Raw genomic sequence first — 20,276 nt, forward strand, 5'->3', positions numbered from 1 at the left:
TTAATTGGATACCTTGGGACTCAGACGCAAAGGAAGAATGTCCCTGAGGGGGCGGTACCCTGCCCAGAGGTAGCACTCAGCCGCTTCTGTGTGCACAGATGCTGTGGGTGGGTGATGCTCCGGAAAAGTGTAAGCTGAGGCCCTATGTGGAGGGTATGGTCTTACTTTGGGAAAAGCGGAACCAAGCATGGGGAGTCGCGGACCTGCCCCGTGAGGGAGGGCACAGCTCGCCCTTCTGGAGTTCCCGTGCTGGAAGCCCGCAGGGCCGCGTGGCTTCTGCACCGCTTGGCGGCCAGGGAGGCGTGTATGCTGTTGCTGTGCTTGAGGCGGGCTTTCTGGAAGCGCTCAGGGCGGCGATGGAGCAAGTGGCAGGGGGACTACAGATACTGTCTGCGGGAGAAGGAAGTGTCCGTCGCTTGAAGTGCGGCAGAAGGTAGCTTGGTTTTTTTCGTCTTAATAAACATTTGAGTGTTTGACCAAAATTACCGGAATTAATCACTGAGATTCTTTAAGGGGGAGATGCTGCCATCTCTGCCCTGTGGGTGAGGAAACAGCCACAGAGGTGGCAGCCCTGCAGGCCCAGAGGCCTGTGCGCCGCTTCTCATGGCCCGGCCTTCCTGCTGATGTGGGAGTGAGGAGTTGTCTGAGGCGGGGGCTCAGGTGCTGTGCGTGGGAGGAAAAAAGGAGGAAAACCCGTCTTTATTTCCACACTTGTCATGTGTGTTGTGCTAAAAGTTTAGTGGCCACCGGGGTCATCATCACCTTTTCTAAGCCTAGAATTGATTCAGATCTCATACCAGCGTTTGCAAGGTGTTCAGCTGTGGGCTTCTCACTTGCTTTATTCATCATGTCATCTGCTTGTTTTTATTACCTTTTGAATATGTGAAACTGGGCGTTTTTTAATTCCACAGGTATGGGCTGAGGGTCTGTTTCATATAAACCGAGAACTCTTCTAGGCTCCAGGTTATAGTAGTGAACCCAGCAGGCAAGGGCTTTGCTCTCCTGGAGCTTTGCATCCTGTTGAGGGTGACAACAAGCACTTGTGGGTGTAACTTAGAGTCACATGACCTTAGTGAAATGAAGAGCAGGACAGGGCCTTCAGGGAAGGCTCTTGGACAGGTGGCTGAGGTGTGGGAGGGAACCTCCCTGTAGGAAGCAAGGGCAGGAAGAGACAAGAGGCAGGGGTGATGAGGTCTGACTCAGAGTCGGGTAGGAGCCTCTGGGAAGTTGGGAGTGGAGGAAGGACGGGGAGGGAAGGGGTAGTCCCCAAGAGCAGGCAGGAGGAGGCTGACTTTCCCTCTGGCCTTTCCCATGCAGACCTTTGGGGTTTTTTAATGGTTATTTATTTTGAGAGAGAGAGAGATTGTGCTTGAGAGCAAGGGAGGGGCAGAGAGAGAGGATCCCAAGCAGGCTCCCCGTTGTCACTGAAGAGCCAGACAAGGGGCCTGGTCCCACGAACTGTGAGCCAAAATCAAAAGTTGGATGCCTAACCACTGAGCCACCCAGGAGCCCCCCTCATGGCAGTTTTGTTTTTAAGTTTCTTTCTTTTGAGTGAGTGAAGGGTGGGGGGAGGGGGAGAGAGAGAAAGAGAAGCCTGATGCCAGGCTTGAACTCATGAACTGTGAGATCATGACCTGAGCCAAAGTCAGACATCTGACAGAGCCACCCAGGGCCCCCCCCCCCCGACCCCCCATGGCAGTTTCAGTTTGCCTTGCCCTAATGGTTAGTGATGTTGAACATCTTTTCATGCTTATGTACCTTTAGCAAAGTGTTTTTGTTTTGTTTTGCTTTAGGTTTTTTTTTTTTTTTTTTGCCCATTTCTTAGTGGATTGTTTTTCTTACTGTCACTTTTATATGGCCTTTATAGTCTGGATAGGGGTCCTATGTTGGATATGTGACTTGTAAAAGTTTTCTCTTAGAAGGTGATCAAGGCTAAGAAGTAGCCTTTTTAGTGCCTCAACAGGGTTTCTGGCAGAGCAGATGTTTTCAGTTCTGATGATGAGTGTGTTTTGAAGGTGAGAGCTGATGGCTTAGCAGGTAGACTGGGTGAATCCTGTTTCTGGCCTGAGCAACTGGGTGATGCCATTCACTGTCACGAGGAGCTCTGGGGAGAAGCTGGTGTCGGGTCTTCTTAGAGATGACCAGTGTGGGTACAGAGGGGGGCATCAGGAAGGCAGTGAGAGATTAGGTCCAGAGGGCAGGAAATGTGGATTTTTGAGTTATTTGGGAGTGTGTAGAGGGGAGAGTCATGGGCCTGCATGAGCTTGTCCAGGCAGTGGATGCGGACAGAGAAGCATAAGAAGCTGGGCCCTGAGTTTGCGGCATTGGACATTGAGGTGTAAGGGAGGAGAGTTCGGCACGGATTGAGAAGGAGCCCTGAGAGATAGGAACAGGGAAGGTGTGGGTGCTGGGTATCAGGAAGGAGGCAGTCAGGGTCTGCTCTGCCCACTGAGGCTGCAGGACTGACTGGTGTGCCGCATGAGGGAAGTGAAGGGGCAGGGAATCCCGTGTCAGTGCATTCAGAGGAAGCCAGGCAGCAAGTGTCAAAACCCTGCCAAGTGGCGTCCTTTCTAACCCTCAGCTGGAGTCTTGGGAAGTATTGCCTTGAAGACATCACCGGAAGTGGGAGGGATGTGCGCCCTTCACATTCTGGATCTTTCCTTGGCAGGCACCCAAGGAGGACAGCGGTGGGCAGAGCCGACCACCAGGATGGGTCCCCCGGGATAGACACACAGAGGTCAGCTGAGTACCATCAGCTGGATATTTGGTCATTTATATACACACAGGTCAGGTGCTGTTTAACTGGGTGTGAGATCAGACACAGACTGAGTCTGTGGAGCTATTTTTAAATTTTATTCTTCAAAGATGTTTGGCTTGCATTACTTTTTTTTTTAAATAAATATACTTGAGATATGTCAAGGAAGCTGTATTAAAGGTGAACCAGAGTATTTAAAAGCCTTTTCCCCCAAAATTTAATATCTCTGGCTCTTGTTTGCTCAGTGATAAAGGTGATGGGATTTTTCAAAAAGAATACTTTCTTAATTAAGAAACAGCCACAAAATTGCATTGCTTAATGATCCAACTATATTTATGTATCTATTTTGTAAGTAATAATGCAGATTAAGTCACATTTGAATTTTTTCCTTCTATTTGGATGGTCTAAACAACGTATTTGTTAGGGCATCTGGGTGGCTCAGTTGGTTAAGCGTCTTGACTTCAGCTCAGGTCATGATGTTGCAGTTAGTTCGTGGGTTCAAGCCCCGCACTGGGCTCTCTGCTGTCAGCGCAGAGCTTGCTTGCGATTCTGTTTCCCTCTCTCTTTACCCCTCCCCCACTCACATGCACTCTCGTTCTCTCTCTCAAAAATAAATACACATAAAAAAATTTTTAAAAAAGAATGTATTTGTTTACTAGTGTTTTAAAGTCATGAAATGCCTTTTTGTGGCTTCATTAAGTGGTTTATGACACGCAGGGTGAGGTTGAAGTGGACTTTCTCAGTGGCTTCTTCACCACAAGATGAGGCTCCAGTGCGTTTGGGGACACTTGGGCTCTTTGTCTTGCTTTAGGTGGGACACCGTGTCCTCTGGTCTGGCAGACAGGTGCTGACAGTTGGCTTTTTTTTTTTTTTTTTTTTTCAGGTGCACGTTTAGGTTCCCAAGCACAAACATCAAGATCACGTTCACTGCCCTGTCCAGTGAGAAGAGGGAGAAGCAGGAGGCTCCTGAGTCCCCAGTGAAGCCCGTGCAGGCCCACATCTCGCCCCTGACCATCAACATTCCAGACACCATGGCCCACCTCATCAGCCCCCTTCCCTCCCCCACAGGAACCATCAGGTACAGCAGCTCATGTGGTGGGCAGGGGTCACAGAGGGTCGGGTTGGGGGCGCACGCATGCTGAGATGTACGTGACCACGTCCCGATTCCGTTCCTTATCTCCTGCCTTGGGACTTGCAGAAGCCGTCATAAGTCATAGTCATGGGCAGGAGCGCACAGCAGCCAGCACCCGCGCCTTCCCCAGGTGGACCCTTCACCTGCCATTCAGTTTCTGAACACCCTTTGCTCTCAGGTTCCTGCATATGAAACACAGTCCCCAAACGTTCCTGACTTTTTCACTTATACTCTCTGTATTTGAGTGTAAGTTGAGAGAATTGTGATTTGCCACGTTGGTCTAAACTCTGAGCTGTTTTCCTTTGCATTTTGAGTTCTTTTAGTTTGCTGCAACTTCATGTACATTCTGAGGATTTGTACTGTGGATTGATGAGTTTGACTGCAGTGAAGCAACAAACTTGTGTCTGTCATGATGTCCTAAGAGAGACTGGGTGCTTCAGGAAGTGGAGGTCAGCGGCTTTGGGGCACACTCTTGGTGCAGAACCCGGGACCCAGAGCACAGTGGTCAGCTCATGCTGAGCTCTCAGAGGACAGCAGCTGAGGGTCAGGTCGAGGACGGCCACGGGACCCTGCAGATGTGCGTGCTTAGAGCAGGCGAGGTCGCCTCGTGGGCTTGAGGTGCAGCTCTGCTGTGATGTTGCAGGGCTCAGCCGCGCTGGTCTCCTCGGACCCTGTTGGTGCGTAGAAGAGGGGGTGGTGTGTATTTGGGTGTCCTCTTAGCTGGGAGTGATGCTGGGTGTGGAACAAACGCCTGTACTGCTCTCTGGAGTCAGGCTCCTGCTGATGAGCTCCGTCCCAGCTGGCGCTGCGTGCGGCAGAGCCCGGGAGGGCGCACGGGAAACTCGTGTCCGACCTCCCCGCCAGACGCTTCCGTTTCTTACCTTCAAAACGAGCATCAGCAGTGGGACTTCCAGAAGGATCTGTGTTGTGTTTATTGGTAAGTGGAGGGAGTGGCGAGTGGACTGGCTGTGGTTGCTGCCGCTCCAGCTCCAGCTCCAGCTCCAGCTCCAGCTCCAGCTCCAGGCTCGGCCTCCTGTGCAGCCGCTGCTGTTGGCGTCAGGCCCCTCCCTCTTCTGCCTCCTGCGGCTGCGCTGCTGAGGAAGCTGCCTTTGTCTCTCCCACTTGGTTGAATTTGTCTGCATGTGACTCCATGGACCAAATAGCCATTATGTCAGCGGAGAGCAACCACGTGGCCGGATTTCTGTTCGGAATTCACAGAGGAAGAGGAGAAAGCCCTGTTTGCCCACGTGGGATAACAACCCACAGTGGGAGCCGCAGCCTTGGAGACGGGCGCACTGACCCACTAGACGGTGGCGTGGGCACTCGGGGAAGGGGACTGTGGTTGGAGAAAAGCTCCTGACGCAGCCTCTCCTCACCTTCTCCGTCTTCATCCTGGTTTCCTTGCTCGTCCCTCCCCATGGCCGGTGCTGACCAACATAGTGCCCTTGCTGGGCAAGACAGTGGGGTGGGAGCCCAACTGTGGATGGTTTATGTGTGATGTGTGGGGCAGACTTGCCTTTTTCTTTTTCTTTTTCTTCTTTTTTTTTCTTTTCCTTTTCCTTTTTTGTTTTTTTTTTAATGTTTGTTTATTTTGAGAGAGAGAGCGCATGCACACGTGTGTGCAAACAAGGGAAAGGGAGAGAACCCCAAGTAGGCTCCACGCTGTGTGGAGCCTGATGCGGGGCTTGAACCTGTGAACTGTGAGATTGCACCTTAAGCCGAAGTCAAGAGCCAGATAGACGCTCAACTGACTGAACTGCCCAGGTGCCCCCGGACTTGCCTTCTCTAAACCCAGCATCCACCCCATACGGCCTCTCACCTTCCCCACGTCAGCACTTGTTAAGTGCTAGCTGTTTTTCAACATCGTGAGGCTTAAAGTCCTTTAGTGCAGGCCTGATTTTTTTCCCGGTGCTTTAAGAGCCGTTCGTGGCCTCAGCAGACACCTGTCCAGTGAGTGTGCGTGTAGGTACTCATTGTGCGTGCTCACGGTAGAGAGCCCAGTAGTGCTGCAGGGGACGCTGGCCCGGAGCGCATCACCCCCTCCCCTTCCTTCTGCTCCATGTTCAGTTCCGGGTTTTGGAGGTAACTACTGTTGCTTATGTATTTTTTCCAGAAATTTTCTAGATATTTGCAGTACTTGTGTTTTTTCCCCCAAATGCAACTAATCCCTAACCACACACTCTGGGTGTAACTTGATCAATTTCTCTGCCCGTCCTGTTTTTGGTGTCCTTCCACTGCAGCAGCTCATTCTTTGTAAAGTACGGGCCTGCGTGGAACGGGGGGGGGCAGGAGCTCAAATGTGCAGCTTGGTGAATGACCACAGTCGAGTGGGAATGGCCTCTAGTCATTACACAGATGAGGAAGCAGCACCCCAGCCCTGCCGTGTGAAAAAAAGGCACCCATGTTTAAACATGGGTTCCTGAGGTGCCTGGCTGGCTCAGTTGGTAGACTGTGTAACTCTTGATCTTGGAGTTGTGAGTTCGAGCCCCGTGTTGGGGCTAGAGTTAACTTTAAATATAAATGAAGAGGCGCCTGAATGGCTCGGTTGAGTGTCCCAACTTCAGCTCGGGTCATGATCTCGCAGTTCATGGGTTGGAGCTCCATAGTGGGCTCTGTGCTGATCGCCAGGAGCCTGGAGCCTGCTTCCGATGCTGTGTCTCGCTCTCTGTGCCCCTCTCCTGCCGTGCTCTCTCAAAACTAAATAAATGTTTAAAATTTTTTTTTAATAATAAAAAATAAAATAAGTAAATAAATAATTTTTTTTAATGGGTTCCTGTGGGGGGGGGGGGGTGCTGTGTCCTAACTGACCTGACGCGTGTGCTCCGGGGCCTGATGCCATCTGCATCTGTGTCCATGGCCTCATCCTCTTTCTGTGTTCCCTCTTCTTGGCCCGGCTGCCTTTCTCTTTCTCTGGATTCTCCCTGACCTTTCTGGTGTAGCTGGAGGCCACGTCCTAGGTGGGAAGGGAGTGAGCAGAGCCTGTGCTCTGTGTCCCTTTGTGAGCCATTACATATGCCTCCGGGTCCTTGGTAAGTTCCAGAACCATCCTGAGCCTCCGTTTCCTCACTGGTGAAACAGGTGGACCACCACCTCCTTTGATAGTTTGTTTTGTGATTATGGAAGAGAACACATGTGGAAGCAGATATCTGATTTCCACGTTTCCTGGAGTGATCTTAAATTTCACGGAGAATTTAGTGAGTCCATTTTCCATAGAAAATGCTGATATTCTAATTTTTAAGTTTGTTTTCATTGAAATCAGAACGAGTCTTTGAAGCACGGTGTGATGTATGTTCTGTATTAGGCTGATCGCAGCCACTTTTTCCCACCCACAGTGCTGCAAACTCCTGCCCATCCAGCCCCCGGGGAGCAGGGTCTTCGGGGTACAAAATGGGCCGTGTGATACCAGCTGACCTCAATTTAATGGCCGACAACTCCCAGCCAGAAAATGAAAAGGAAGCTTCTGGTGGAGACAGCCCAAAGGTAAATGTTTTATAGCCTTGAAACAGAACCCGGGGCCGTCACGTGACCAGCTGTCCTCCCTTTGCTGTCTGCATGTCTAGTAATGTCGCTGCCAGGGCCTTGTGTGGATCCAAGTTGGTTGTGGGGTCCCTTCCTGTTGAGTAGGTTCTTGGGGTTGGGGTCTTAGAATAAATGAATTATTTTGGTCATTCACCACTGGGTGCTCCCCAGTGTCAGCTATGGGCCCAGGTGCTGAGATCTGAACCAGTGGAGGACAAAGAGAATCGCTTGGTCCTCACGCGGTGATAAGCACTGTGTCCCAGGAAACCCTTCCCAGGGTTTAGTCCTGCTGTCCCAGATGCTGAAGGTTGCACATGCACTCGTGTCTGAATGTACACGTGCACACATGTGCACAGGAACACACCCTTTTGGGACAGTGGTTGTTGAACACGCTGTGACCCTGCGTATCCCTGCATGTTTTTGTTCTTTGACCCAGTAATGCCCCTTCTAGGATTTTGTCTAAAAGGAAATGGCAAAAATCTCAAACAAAAATTTATATAACACAGAAAATTGAAAGCAGCCTGAATGCCCCCTAAGAGTGATCAAGCAAGGAAATATTATGCAGCATAGTCACTGATATGGAAGTATTGTTGGTATAATGCTCGGTGAAAAAGAATAAAGCGACGCGTAGTATTAGTTACATCTGTATAAAATGTGACGCATTTGTGCAGTAGCACACAGCATGGTCATGGAGGAGACGGCCGTAGTGGTGCACCACCTGTCTGCTGTGGCTAGGAGCCTTGCACACGGGGCGTGCCGGGCAAGGGAGGGAGGCTCAGAGGGGCACCATCAGTGGGGTTCCATGTTGATACAGTTGCCTGTTTAAAATCAGGCAAAACTAAATTGTTTCAAGGTGCGTTCTTAGATGCTAAAACGTTGACAGCAAGATTGTCATTATGACAAAATGTCAGAGGTAATGGCAGCTTCTCTCGGGGTAGAGGCTGCAGGCCCAGGGGGCATATAGAAGCTTCTGGGATGTGGGCTGTGTTCTCTCTTGACCTAGTGTTGGTTGTCCTGATGTTCACATCACAGAAATTTGTTTTCAGCTGATGAGGATGTATTACAGGCTTTGCTATCTGTGTTACATTTTTCAATAAAAAAAAAGTTTTTAGCAATGTGTAGAAAAAAGGTAACCAGGAGACACAGCCAGTGGCACAAGCCCAATGAGGAAGGCTTTGTGTTCTGAACCTGCTGCCTGGAGTAGTCTCCAGCTCCACCAGTTCGCCTGGCCCTTTCCAGAGTCTGTCCGTTCGGGGTAGTTGGGGCAGAGCCCAGCTGAAGTGTTCAGGAAATACTAGCTGTTTACGAGTGCGGCCAGTGTCTCTGCATAGAATATGTGCCCCCCACCACTATCAGGACCGATCATGGGCTGGGCAGCTGAGGCCCACGCTCCTCTCTTTGGCACGTCTACCTTCCTTCCTGTCTGTCCGTCCTCTGCTTGTCTTCTTCTCGTCCATTTGTGTTTATCCCTAAACAATGTCTCAGTTGCTTCTTCTTAAACCTCATATAATGAGTATCATCTTGACTCTGACCGTGCTTTAAGGTGTGTTGTCCTGGACTTTACTGAGGTCAGGCGGCTCTTTTCTTTTCCTTATGTTTTTTGTTTTTGCCATTGGAGTTTCTCTTTATGTGGTTTTAATATTCTTTTTTTACACTGCTTGTGCATTTTTCCATTTGTTTCCTCTAAATTTTCCAAATGCTTCTCAGTCAATTTATGTTACTTTCATAGTAAGGAAAACCAAGCATTTTCACAGGAACACTTAAAAGCACAAACAATCCTAGGGGGCACTTGGGTGGCTTGGTTGGGTGTCTGACTTTGGCTCTGGTCTTGATCTCACAGTTCGTGGGTTCAAGCCCCACGTTGGGCTCTGTGCTGACAGCTTAGAGCCTGGAGCCTGCTTTGGATTCTGTGTCTCCTTCTCTCTCTGCCCCTTCCCTACTCACACTCTTCTCTCTGTCTCGCTCTCAAAAATAAACATTAAAAAAAAAAAAAAAAAAGGGGCGCTTGGGTGGCCTAGTCAGCTAAGCATGTGATTTTGGCTCCAGTCATGATCTCACAGTTTATGGGTTCAAGGCCTGCATCAGGTTTTCTGCTGTCAGCATAGAGCCCGCTTCAGATCCTCTGTCTCCTTCTCTCTCAGCCTTTCCCCCGCTCATTCTCTCTCTCCCTCTCAGAAATAAACATTAAAAAAATTTTTTTTATTTAAAAAAATTTTTTTTTAACTTATATTTTTGAGAGACACAGCAAGACAAAGCACAAGTGGGGAGAGGCAGAGAGGGAGACACAGAATCCGAAGCAGGATCCAAGCTCCCAGCTGTCAGCACAGAGCCCAACGTGGGGCTCAAACCCATGGACAGTGAGATCACGACCTGAGCCGAAGTCGGACACCCAGCCAACTGAGCCACCCAGGCGGCCTCCCCCAAAATTATTTTAAATAAAAGCACAAACAATGCTAAATTCTAGTAAATTTAGTAAACATTTTGATAACCTCAATAATCTCTCTCTCTCTCTTTTTTTTTTTTTTAACTTAAATACAGGATGATTCAAAGCCACCTTATTCCTATGCACAATTAATTGTACAAGCAATTACAATGGCTCCTGACAAACAACTCACTCTAAATGGGATTTATACTCACATCACTAAAAATTACCCATACTACAGGACTGCGGACAAGGGCTGGCAGGTAAATCCATTTCGATTTGTTATGAAATATTTCTGTGACAAGTCAGTAGATGCTGATTGAAAACAGAGGAAAATTGAGCTGCTTTCCTTAACTTGGGCACAGGGCAAGGGTAGAGCGAGGTGAGGGAGACCCTCTTTTGCTCAGGGAGGAGGACGTGTTAGAGGCCACTGGCCCCGCGCTTTGACCTCCTCCACACAGAGCAGAAGGAATAGTGGCTCTAGAAGAAAGCCTCAGCCTGTGGTTTTTACGGTCCCTGACTGTCCCCACGGATGGCAAAGGCATGGATTGTTTGAGATGTTTCTCTTCGACCATTGCAGTTAACTTCCTGTGTCTGAAGTAAAGGAATGTGAAAAACCCAGCCCGTCCTTTACTTCGGCTTCCTTCTGTCTTCCTTACCTGCGTCTGCTGACGTACATAGCTTCTTGAAGTTTGCAGAGGTGGTTTCCAAACTATTTTATCAACGAACCCTTTCTTCAGAAGACATCTTCTCCCGTTGGGCAGTGTAGAAAAGCAGAAACGCGATGCTGCCCTGTGTGGGGGCGGCCTACCTGCTTGTGTTCCTGTACTTTCAGATCATTCCTGGGGTGTCTGCCACCCAGCCTTCCTCAGAGGACTCTTGGATATTAGTGCATAATGGATCCTTATTTAACTTTTTAATTTCGTTTAATTTTTAAAGTTTTACACCGTGTGGTTTTTTCTTCTGTGTGTCTGTGCTAGGTGTGCCTACTTGCTGGAGTATGGTAGAACCTCCCTAATTCGGACCATATGGGAAAGGCAGGGTTGAAATAGGGAGCGTTAAAAGCATAAGAAAAGAAGAAATGTATGCTTGCAGTTCTTGAATTCATTAAGTAACAAGGAATGGCAACACTATTCCTTTCAGGCATAGTGAGTAAATGATCCTCGGAAAAATGTGTCTGCTGACCCGTAACCATAACCGAGTGGGTGGGGGTGGAGGGGGAACCATTTTCTGTTTAATGATGGGCAAAAACTCTTTTCTTCTACCTGTAGACATCCAAACGTGTTATAACACAAGTAGTCCAGCCAAATCCTGAACATTTCCTTTGTCCTTGATTGTGGAGGGTACAGAATAAGACCCCGCCTCCCTTCCTGGCCTGGGGCAGCTGCCCCCAGCCTGCCTCCCTATGCACGGCGAGGTGCATTTCTTAGTTGGCAGTGAGGAAAATGCTGGATTTGGAGAGCCCTTTGCTCTCCAGTTACCTGGCAGGTCTCTTCAACACATTGGACAAGAAATCCCTGCGATACTGACCATTTTAATCGAGGACAGTGAGGTTGTGCTTCAGATAAAACGTCCCACAAAAGAAGCAGAGCCAAATGATAATCTGTGTCCGTTTCTGGCGATTGCTCCTGGAACACGGTTTCCTGTGTGTGGGCAGATGAGGTCTCAGGATACCCCGTCAAGGAGTGGGGTGGGGTTATGTGCAGCTCGTCGCGTGCAGAATTCTGGTGACTGGAAATGCCCGTTAGCGGGGCAGAAGGGGAGCCAGTGTTTCTGAAGCGCCTGGCCAGACCTTCAGTGATGTGTTTCCTAACATCCATTTATGCAAGAGCTGCTTCCAAACAACATATGGTTTTCTGGCCAGAGGACGAAGGCCAGCTCTCAGGGGCGGCCTCCTCCAGGCTTCAGTCTTGTGGGGAGTTAGGTCAGGTGTGATCCCCACGTGCACGGATTGCTCCTGGCTCTGGGAGCGACTTCCCAGCCCCTGAGAGCGGAGCGTCACAGACATGGCTGCTGGAGGGCAAGCACACCCCTCTCTGTTAGCTGTCATCGATGCTGCTTTTTATCGAAACCTCTTTTCTGTCTAGATCAAGGCCCAGAAGGGTGACTGAGCCTTGCCTGTGTAAGGCCCTCCTGGCTCCAGTGTTTTAGCAGAAAAGAGATTTCCTGTTGCACCCCTCCCTTTAATTTTTGGAGTGCGCTCTCAGTTTCTTTTAGCTGTTCCCAGTACTGATCCACACGTGTTCTTTTTCTGTCATGAGATTCTCTGAGCTGCCCCTCCCAGAGTGACTGCGCTTAAAGTCTGTGTATGGATGAGACCTTCTTCCCATGTCCTCACTTTTGGCTTAAAACAAAAAAGCCTTTCCCTTTTGCAACCTTGTTTCATAAAAGCCAGATCCGATTTTCTTTGTGTGGAGAGTAGGGGGGAAGACGGTCCTGTAGAACAGCCCAGTTTTAAAATGCGGGTTTCCAGACTGCCTCCTGCCCTCCCCTAGGGCGTTAGGGAGGTGGCCGTGCAGGGAGAGCAGGGCCCGAGGGCTTGGCCCTGACTCTGATCTGCTCCTCGGAGACCTGTGCCTTTTGGAGCACCTGAAGGAAGTCCACAGCTGCCTTCCAGGCTCGCTTCGGGTATTTTGCCTTGTCTGCCTTTGGCAAGGCTTCTTGATTGGTCCAGAGGAAACTCTGGGATAAAACAAATTGTGACCGCATCTGGGAAGATGGCATGTTTCTTTCCTTCGGTTGCATATTTATGCCAAAATGTTTTCTTATGATTTATGATTATAATTTTACCCAGCCCAGAATTGAGGTATTTGTTATGACTAGAAAACTTGAATTCTGGGCCTTTGGGCCTCTCTGAAAGGACCAGAGCCGGTTTCTTAAAGTAGAGGGCGTGTTGTGGGCTCCTCTCACCCTGTACCTTGAACTCTGCTTCTAGAAGGTCCTGACATGTTCCCATCTTATCAGTTTCTTTACAAGTCCTCAGTAGAGGGAGTACTGTGCATGAGTGGGGCCGACAGAAACTAGGTCTGGGCAGGAGTGCTGGGGGTGCTTACAGAGGCCGGAGGCCGGTGACCAGCTCTGGGCCTTTCGTCCGGGTCATCTGCAGGGATGGAGCTGCCTTCGGGGACAGGAGGGAGGAGGGACTGGCGCCCAGGGAGGACGGGTTGTGGGAAGTAGCCTCGGTGAGGGGAGGGTCTGGGGGGAAGAGAATGTGTGCAGTACTGCAGACCCTTTTCTTCCTGTTTAGTTTTAAAGAGTAATAACCTGCCTTTTCTCTGCATGTAATACTTTCTGAATCAGTAGAAGCCAAGCCAGCGTGGTTTTTGTGTTTGTAGCTTGGCTTGATCAAATTACAAAGGCCTTAAATGACCTTAGAAATATAGTTACTTTGTGTCTGATTAAGTATCTCGTAGAATAATGGGAATGACTTCCACAGCATTTCCAGTCTTGTTGGCTGGAAAATCGTGGCCTCTCTGTTCCATAGGCTTGTTAGACTCTGTTGTGATGGTGCATAGTGTAGCTTCTGTCACATTTTCAGGACAGAAAATAGCGACTCCTTGACCTAGGAACTCGCGTACAGCTTGTCTGTGGCATGAAGGTCGTGGAACCACAGCCCCCCGCACCCCCCCCCCGGCCCTGTTCTCCTTTATCAGTGGGAAGAAATACTAGTGTCCCAGTACCCTGAAATGGCACTTCCTACCTCCAGACTCCCCCTGAGCCAGCTTCCCTTTTTCCTCCTAGCAGTACGTGCATTAACCTTCTCGGTGCAGTTCCAGCCTTCACGTGGGGGTTCAGCACCTCCCATGTTGTTCACTTGTAAGCTGCCCAGGTAGCCAGGTTCCCTCCCACAGTACAGTCGGAGGACCTCTTAACCCTTCCATGGCAGTCGTAAGGATTGCCTTGTTCACAGCCAGAGGGCCCTGTGGTGTCACGGTCTGGGTTTGCTTTTCTCAACCCACAGTCTTGGAGTCTACCTTCTACGGCACAGAAACGTCTGAGGAATCAGAGGAAGATCGTCTTCTCTCTTTGGCGGAAGCACCAGTAGTAGTTGAGTTTGATTTTTCTGGAAGAGCTAGTAGAAAGGTATTGTTGGTAGATCCCTAAACCTATGACAAAACATAATAACAAGTATCTGCGGATATCAAAATGTTCTAAATCTTGGGGCTCTCAGGTGGCTCAGGTCGGTTAAGCATCCAACTTCGGCTCGGGTCGTGATCTCACGGTTCATGGATTCAAGCCCGTGTCAGGCTCTGTACTTGCTTTGGGTCCTCTGTCTCCCTCTCTCTCTCTCTGCCCCTCCAGCGCTCGTGCGCGCTCTCGCTCTCTCTCTCTCTCTCTCTCTCTCTCTCAAAAATAAACATTAGGGGCGCCTGGGTGGCTCAGTCGGTTAAGCGTCCGACTTCAGCTCAGGTCACGATCTCGCGGTCCATGAGTTCGAGCCCCGTGTCGGGCTCTGGGCTGATGGCTCAGAGCCTGGAGCCTGCTTCCAATTCTGTGTCTCCCTCTCTCTCTGCCCCTCCCCCGTTCATGCTCTGTCTCTCTCTGTCTCAAAAATAAACGTTTTAAAAAAATTTTTTTTTAAATAAACATTAAAAAAATAATAAAATATTCTAAGTCTCAGGTAATGCATTTATTTATAAACACTTCCACAAATCACAGTCTAGGCTGCCCCCCTGCGTGTTGCTGGTGAGGGAGACGGACTTCCACGGGCTTGCGTGGTGCTGTGGTCACAGCCATAGCCTGTGACTGGTTGTGGTAGGTGAGCGGTCCCCTAGCTGGGTTGTAAAGTAGAATTTGATACATTTGATTTCTGAGCCACCTCTGGCAAGGGAGGATTTCAGGCTGTGGCTAGGAGTTCCTTTAGAAGATTAATTGGGGAATTTGGAAGTGATTCTGGGATAGCCCGAAATTGTACTGTGAGTTACCATCATTTTGAATCTTTAGTAGTTTAACTTACTAACTTTAAAGATGGGTGTAAATACGTGAAATAACTTGGATGCATGGCTTCTGTCCAGCTGTTGCTGACTCTGGTTTGGGGGGCTCGGGATCAGGCGTGCTGCCAAGAGTCGTGCAGGTTGCAGTGGGGAGCTTTCCTGAAACTGTCTGTAAGCTGTGAGCCAAGATTTTTGTAATGGAAAGAATAGAGCAGGAGTTGAGGGAAACCTCCTCTCTGTGCCTCGTCAGATTATTTGGTGGATCAAATTGAAAAACATGTATGGAAGTATTTTGCAAAGTGCTCTTATTACTGGAAGATGGTGTCGACAATACGTCTCAACCTTTAGCTCGTCTTTATCCTTTGCTGGTTTGCCAAACACTTTGCACTGGATTAATTCATTTTAGATGGCTGTGACAGATTCTTGTAAGCTAATTCCGTGCTCAAAAAGTATTTTAAAGGATTGGCTTATTTTGTCTCTGTTCGTCTCTAAGCAGGAAAGGTGAGATGACTACAGTGAGGGTCCTTGGTCTCCTACCTGGGAGAGAGATGGAAATTGCCTTCTTCCCTGTGGTTTAGATGGCCCACCCCTTCTTTGTTCCCTAGATCCCCGCCCCCCCCGCCCCCCCCCCCCCCCCGCCCCTGGTGCTCCCTCTGCCGTTTCGTTCCAGGACCCTCCGGCTGGGGGGTCACACCCCTACTCCTTCACTCAGGAGGAGGGCCGGCTCCTCCCAGAACAGCGCTGCTTGTAAGTCGTCTGCCCTCTGCAAAGGCTGCATGCCTCGGTCTCTGCTTTGCAGGGCACTGAAACTGGGGCACATTTTCATTTCTCAGCAAAGAAATATATGAATTCTACGTATTTTTTTATGTTTCATAGAATTCAATTCGCCACAATCTCTCTCTGAATCGGTATTTCATCAAAGTACCACGTTCCCAGGAAGAACCAGGCAAAGGCTCATTCTGGAGGATAGACCCTGCCTCTGAAAGCAAATTAATAGAGCAGGCTTTTAGGAAAAGACGGCCTAGGGGCGTGCCTTGCTTTAGAACCCCTCTGGGACCGCTCTCGTCTAGGTAAGGAAAAAAGACAAACAAAAAGACCTCACTTACTGGTTAGTAAATTTGCCTTCAATGTGTTGGTCAGTTTTCCTTTTCACAGTGAAGGAACTACCAAATGCGGTGTGATTAAATGTGGGGATGGGGATTTGAACAAGAGTGTCGGATGCTGCCCGCACATGTCTTGAACGGCAGTCTGAAACGGCGGAGACTGGCGATGAAGTTTTACTTCCACTCCGCTCCCACGTGGCAGCTGTGGCCTCACTGAACTCATTGCACATTGTTAACATGACCGGTCGGCATTTGATGAGCTGTGTGTTTTCCTTTCCCTTGACACGTGAACAGCTCTTCCAAGCTGTATTTTAGCGGCTTAAACTCAAGATTGTTTTATATAATGTTAATGGCCTGATTTTCAAATTATACATTTTTAGCTTCATTAATAGATGCTCTGTTTCTAAACAAAAAAAAAGGACCGGGATGTAAGTCTCGGGCCCCCACCTGCTTGCACACCGCTGGCTCCTGCTGCCCGTGGACAGGAGCTGCTTAGGGAGGGCACCAGTGCAGCTCCACGGCCGTGCAGCCCGTGTGGGCACGGAGCCCCAGTAGCCTAGCGCAGCACAGGCACACTGGCTGTCACAGCTGAGTGAGTCTCACGGAAGGTCCATCTCCGGTCACAGGCGTTCACAGGGAAAGTAGAGCTCACAGAACTGTGGTCAGGTGGCAGAAGACAAATGGCCGTTACAGTTTCAAAATGCACGTTATTGAGATGACGCAGCGTGGTGAGTGCTGGACCTGTGAAAATCCACTGTCTTTTTTTCTGTAACACAGAAGTGCCCCAGCCTCTCCCAATCACGCTGGAGTGCTGTCTGCTCACTCCAGTGGTGCCCAGACCCCCGAGAGCCTGTCGAGGGAAGGTTCCCCGGCCCCCCTGGAGCCGGAGCCCAGCGCGTCACAGCCCAAACTGGCCGTCATCCAGGAGGCACGGTTTGCTCAGAGTGCACCAGGTGAGACTCGCAGTGAGGGGGCAGGCGTGGTGGGTGGGGGCGGGCCAGGCTCCTCAGTGGACTCAGCAGTGGCCTTGGCTCCTTTGTACCTGGTACTGTCTGCATAATACAAGAGTGTTATAAGCTCCGAAAAACTAATAGTACTGTGAGTGTTAAAAAAACAAAACACAGTGAACGTTGTTTTACGTAAACAGCTTATATGGATGCCTGAAATAATTAAGAATCTGTTTCTCAGTTGCTTGATCATTCAAAGATTGTGAAAAAAAATCCCTCCCCCCAAAGGAATAACACAAATTAGACAAGCTAGACATTGATTGGCAGCAGAAACTGCCCACTTAATGTCTAGGTGAGCATCTCACAGTTTACTTACTAAGTTGCAAAGCAGAATAAAGATGTGTGCCCTGAGGAATTTAAAAACAAAAACAAAAACCGTAACAACACAGTGTGGAAATGTGTCTGAACTAATTCTATTATGATTCCTAATTGGTTGGCAAAATGTGTGTTTTTGGTGTTTTTTGGTTTTTGTTTTTGGAGCAAGAGCGTGCATGAGTGGGGGTGGGGTAGAGAGAGGAGCCCAAGCAGGCCCCGCGCTGTGAGCACAGAGCCGACGTGGGGCTCAGTACCACAAACTGTGAGATCATGACCTGAGCCGAAATCCAGAGTGGGACTCAGAACCGACCGGGCCACCCAGGCACCCACAGAATACGCACTTTGACACAGTGGGATTCCTGACCATGCTGGCAACAGCCCCTCCCCACCCCCACCTGTACCTCCTGTCACCAGCGTGTCTTTTCATTTACTCTGTGCCCAAACCAGGGAGAGCAGAGGTTGGTTGGCAGAGTTTGTAACTCTGTGTCTGGGCTTTCCGGTTCTCTCGCCCCCACCGTGAGAATTTAATGCTGGGGAGAGCGTGGCCCCCTTGACTGGGCTCAATAGGCAGCTTCTTCCCATATACTGTGTTGACATTTTCTTTTTCATGAGGAAAGAGATGTGGGAAGAGGTGTCGTAAGAAATCTGAATAGAGCAAGAATTGCGTTTTTAGCAGTCAGATACAAGAGTTCAGTATCCCCATTAAGATACTACCCTTTTCCCACCGAGAGTGACTTCACTATTATGAGGTGGAGGGGCGCGCCCTGTCTTACTCCTCTGTGTGCTGTGAGCGGGTGGTTGTGCTTGGTCGGTTCTGGGAAACGGTTGGAGGAACGTGGGTGCCTGTGCCTCACCCCTGCTCCCTCAAACTCTGCAGGCTCTCCCCTGTCTAGTCAGCCTGTTTTAATCGCTGTGCAGCGGCAGCTGCCGCCGACGATCAAGCCTGTCACCTACACGGTCGCCGCCCCCGTGACCACCGCGACCTCCCAGCAGCCTGTCGTGCAGACGGTGCACGTCGTCCACCAGATCCCCGCGGTGTCCGTCACCGGCGTGGCCGGCCTCGCCCCGGCCAGCACGTACACTGTTGCCGGCCAGGCCGTGGTCACGCAGGCGGCCGTGCTGGCCCCTCCTAAGGCAGAGCCGCAAGAGAATGGAGACCACAAAGAAGTAAAAGGTAAAGCAACAGAAGAAGTCGCTGTAGGCAGTTTCTCAAGCTGTTTCTCAAGTCTTCCCAGCAGACCTACTCGTCCCAAGCCCCTTTCTTTTTGTTGTCGTTGTTTTAATTTTTTTTTAAGTTTATTTATTTTGAGAGAAAGAGATGAGAGCACAAGCTGGGGAGGAACAGAGGGGGGGGGGGAGAGAGAGAGAGAGAGAGAGAGAGGGAGAGAGAGAGAGACAGACAGACAGACCCCCAAGTAGGCTCTGCACTGTCAGCGTAGAGCCCGAGGCGGGGCTAGAACTCATGAACTATGAGATCACAGCATGAGCCGAAACCAAGAGTCAGACGCTCCACCGACTAAGCCCCCCCAGGTGCCGCCCCCAAACCCCTTTTCGAATTACGTAACGTCTTAGAGAGGGTCTGCTGGCCACCTGGCGTGATTGCTGTGGCTTTCCAGTAATGTCAGTTGGAATTGTTTCTTTCCCCTTCCTTTTAATTTCAGTAAAAGTGGAACCTATTCCTGCGATTAGCCATGCCACGCTGGGCGCCGCTAGCCGGATCATTCAGACGCCACAGACCACCCCCGTCCAGACGGTCACCATCGTGCAGCAGGCTCCTCTGGGTCAGCACCAGCTACCAATAAAAACTGTGACGCAGAACGGGACTCATGTGGTGCCAGTCCCTGCCGCTGTCCACGGCCAGGTGAACAACGGTAAGCAGTGTCCTTCACAGCTAATAGGGTGCAGATATCAAGAGCAAAGATCCTTTGCTCTCCGTTTTATGAATGGTAGTGTTCCATACTTTGGTTTCGACTGTTAAATTTTAATTTTTTTGTCTGAGGAAATGTTTGCATTTCTAAAGTGTAAGAAACCTAATAGTGCTACAAGGTACCTGGCGGTGGTTGTGGGTGTCACCTCTCCTGGGGGTCTCCCTGGTGGAGCCATCTGAACGGAGATTAGCGTTTCTGTAAATACCTAGAGAGCTAGAAACACCCCCCTCCTTGTGTAGATACCTGGGTGTGGCCTGGAAGTAACGGGAGGTTTGGGCACTGGCACCTGCCTTCTGAGATGTCTCCTGGGACACCTGTGCTCAGACACAGTGTGTCTGACGGAAGCAGAGAATCTTGCTCTCTGCGCACATAGCTGTCCATGCATGTTCTCACATCGACGAGTAGAGAAGACAGGACAGACCAACGGAGCTTGGCATTTAGTTAGGTAGTTAGTAATTTAGTAAGTAAGTAGGCTCCACGCCCAACGCCAGAATTCAATTCAATTCAATAACCCTGAGATCAAGACCTGAGCTGAGATCAAGAGGCGGACGCTTCACCGATCAAGCCACCCGGGTGCCCCTGAGCTTGGCTTTTAAATGAGAGCACAGAGAACCCCCTTTCACCCAGCCCTGTGGAGCCATGTGAGGCGTAGGGGTCCGGCTGGCTGTTAAGTCAACTCAGGAGTCTGGTGTCATCCTCAGAGCTGCTGTTTGAGCAGTGGGTCCTTGCCCAGGCGTACAGAGTGCCTGCTGTCCATCCGGACGCAGCAGTGGCCTGCAGGAGCTCAAGTAATGGAGTCAGGCTCCTGGTCAGAAGGTGCTCTCTGTGCGCATAGAGTTTCTCTGAAAAGGGGTAGAGAACAGAAGGCCTAACTGTGTTGACCTGCCACCTGTGAGCGATGAAGGAATGGAGGAGACCTGCGTTTGCCTATGGGATTCAGATTCCCACTCTGCCTTGCCCCAAACTCACTGGTAGAATAAGTTCTGGAACCTTTTCTGGGGAAGACTAACCACCTGAGAGTTCTTTGTTCTTATTCTTCTTATTTTTTTTTAAGTTTATTTATTTCGAGAGAGAGTGTGGGGAAGGGGCAGAGAGGGAGAGAGACAATCCCAAGCAGGCTCTGGGCTATCAGTGCAGAGCCCAATACGGGGCCTCAGTCCC

The 20,276-nt window shown here is 49.9% G+C and overlaps 1 protein-coding gene across 1 annotated transcript in view; it reads left to right on the forward strand.

Moving 5' to 3' along the window:
* FOXK2 (forkhead box K2) overlaps positions 1 to 20,276 on the forward strand; it is a 65,799-nt gene that overhangs the window by 33,636 nt on the left and 11,887 nt on the right. Inside the window, exons 2-8 of the mRNA XM_047093928.1 lie at positions 3,639 to 3,833; positions 7,220 to 7,367; positions 9,945 to 10,091; positions 15,639 to 15,832; positions 16,643 to 16,818; positions 18,065 to 18,361; positions 18,849 to 19,058. Of these exons, the coding sequence (XP_046949884.1) occupies positions 3,639 to 3,833; positions 7,220 to 7,367; positions 9,945 to 10,091; positions 15,639 to 15,832; positions 16,643 to 16,818; positions 18,065 to 18,361; positions 18,849 to 19,058 (1,367 nt within the window). The remainder of the gene's footprint in view (positions 1 to 3,638; positions 3,834 to 7,219; positions 7,368 to 9,944; positions 10,092 to 15,638; positions 15,833 to 16,642; positions 16,819 to 18,064; positions 18,362 to 18,848; positions 19,059 to 20,276) is intronic.

The sequence above is a fragment of the Lynx rufus genome, unplaced genomic scaffold (genome assembly GCF_022079265.1).
Source record: "Lynx rufus isolate CCGP_SWC_20201006 ecotype Redwood Valley unplaced genomic scaffold, mLynRuf1.p SCAF_37, whole genome shotgun sequence".
NCBI lineage: Eukaryota > Metazoa > Chordata > Mammalia > Carnivora > Felidae > Lynx > Lynx rufus.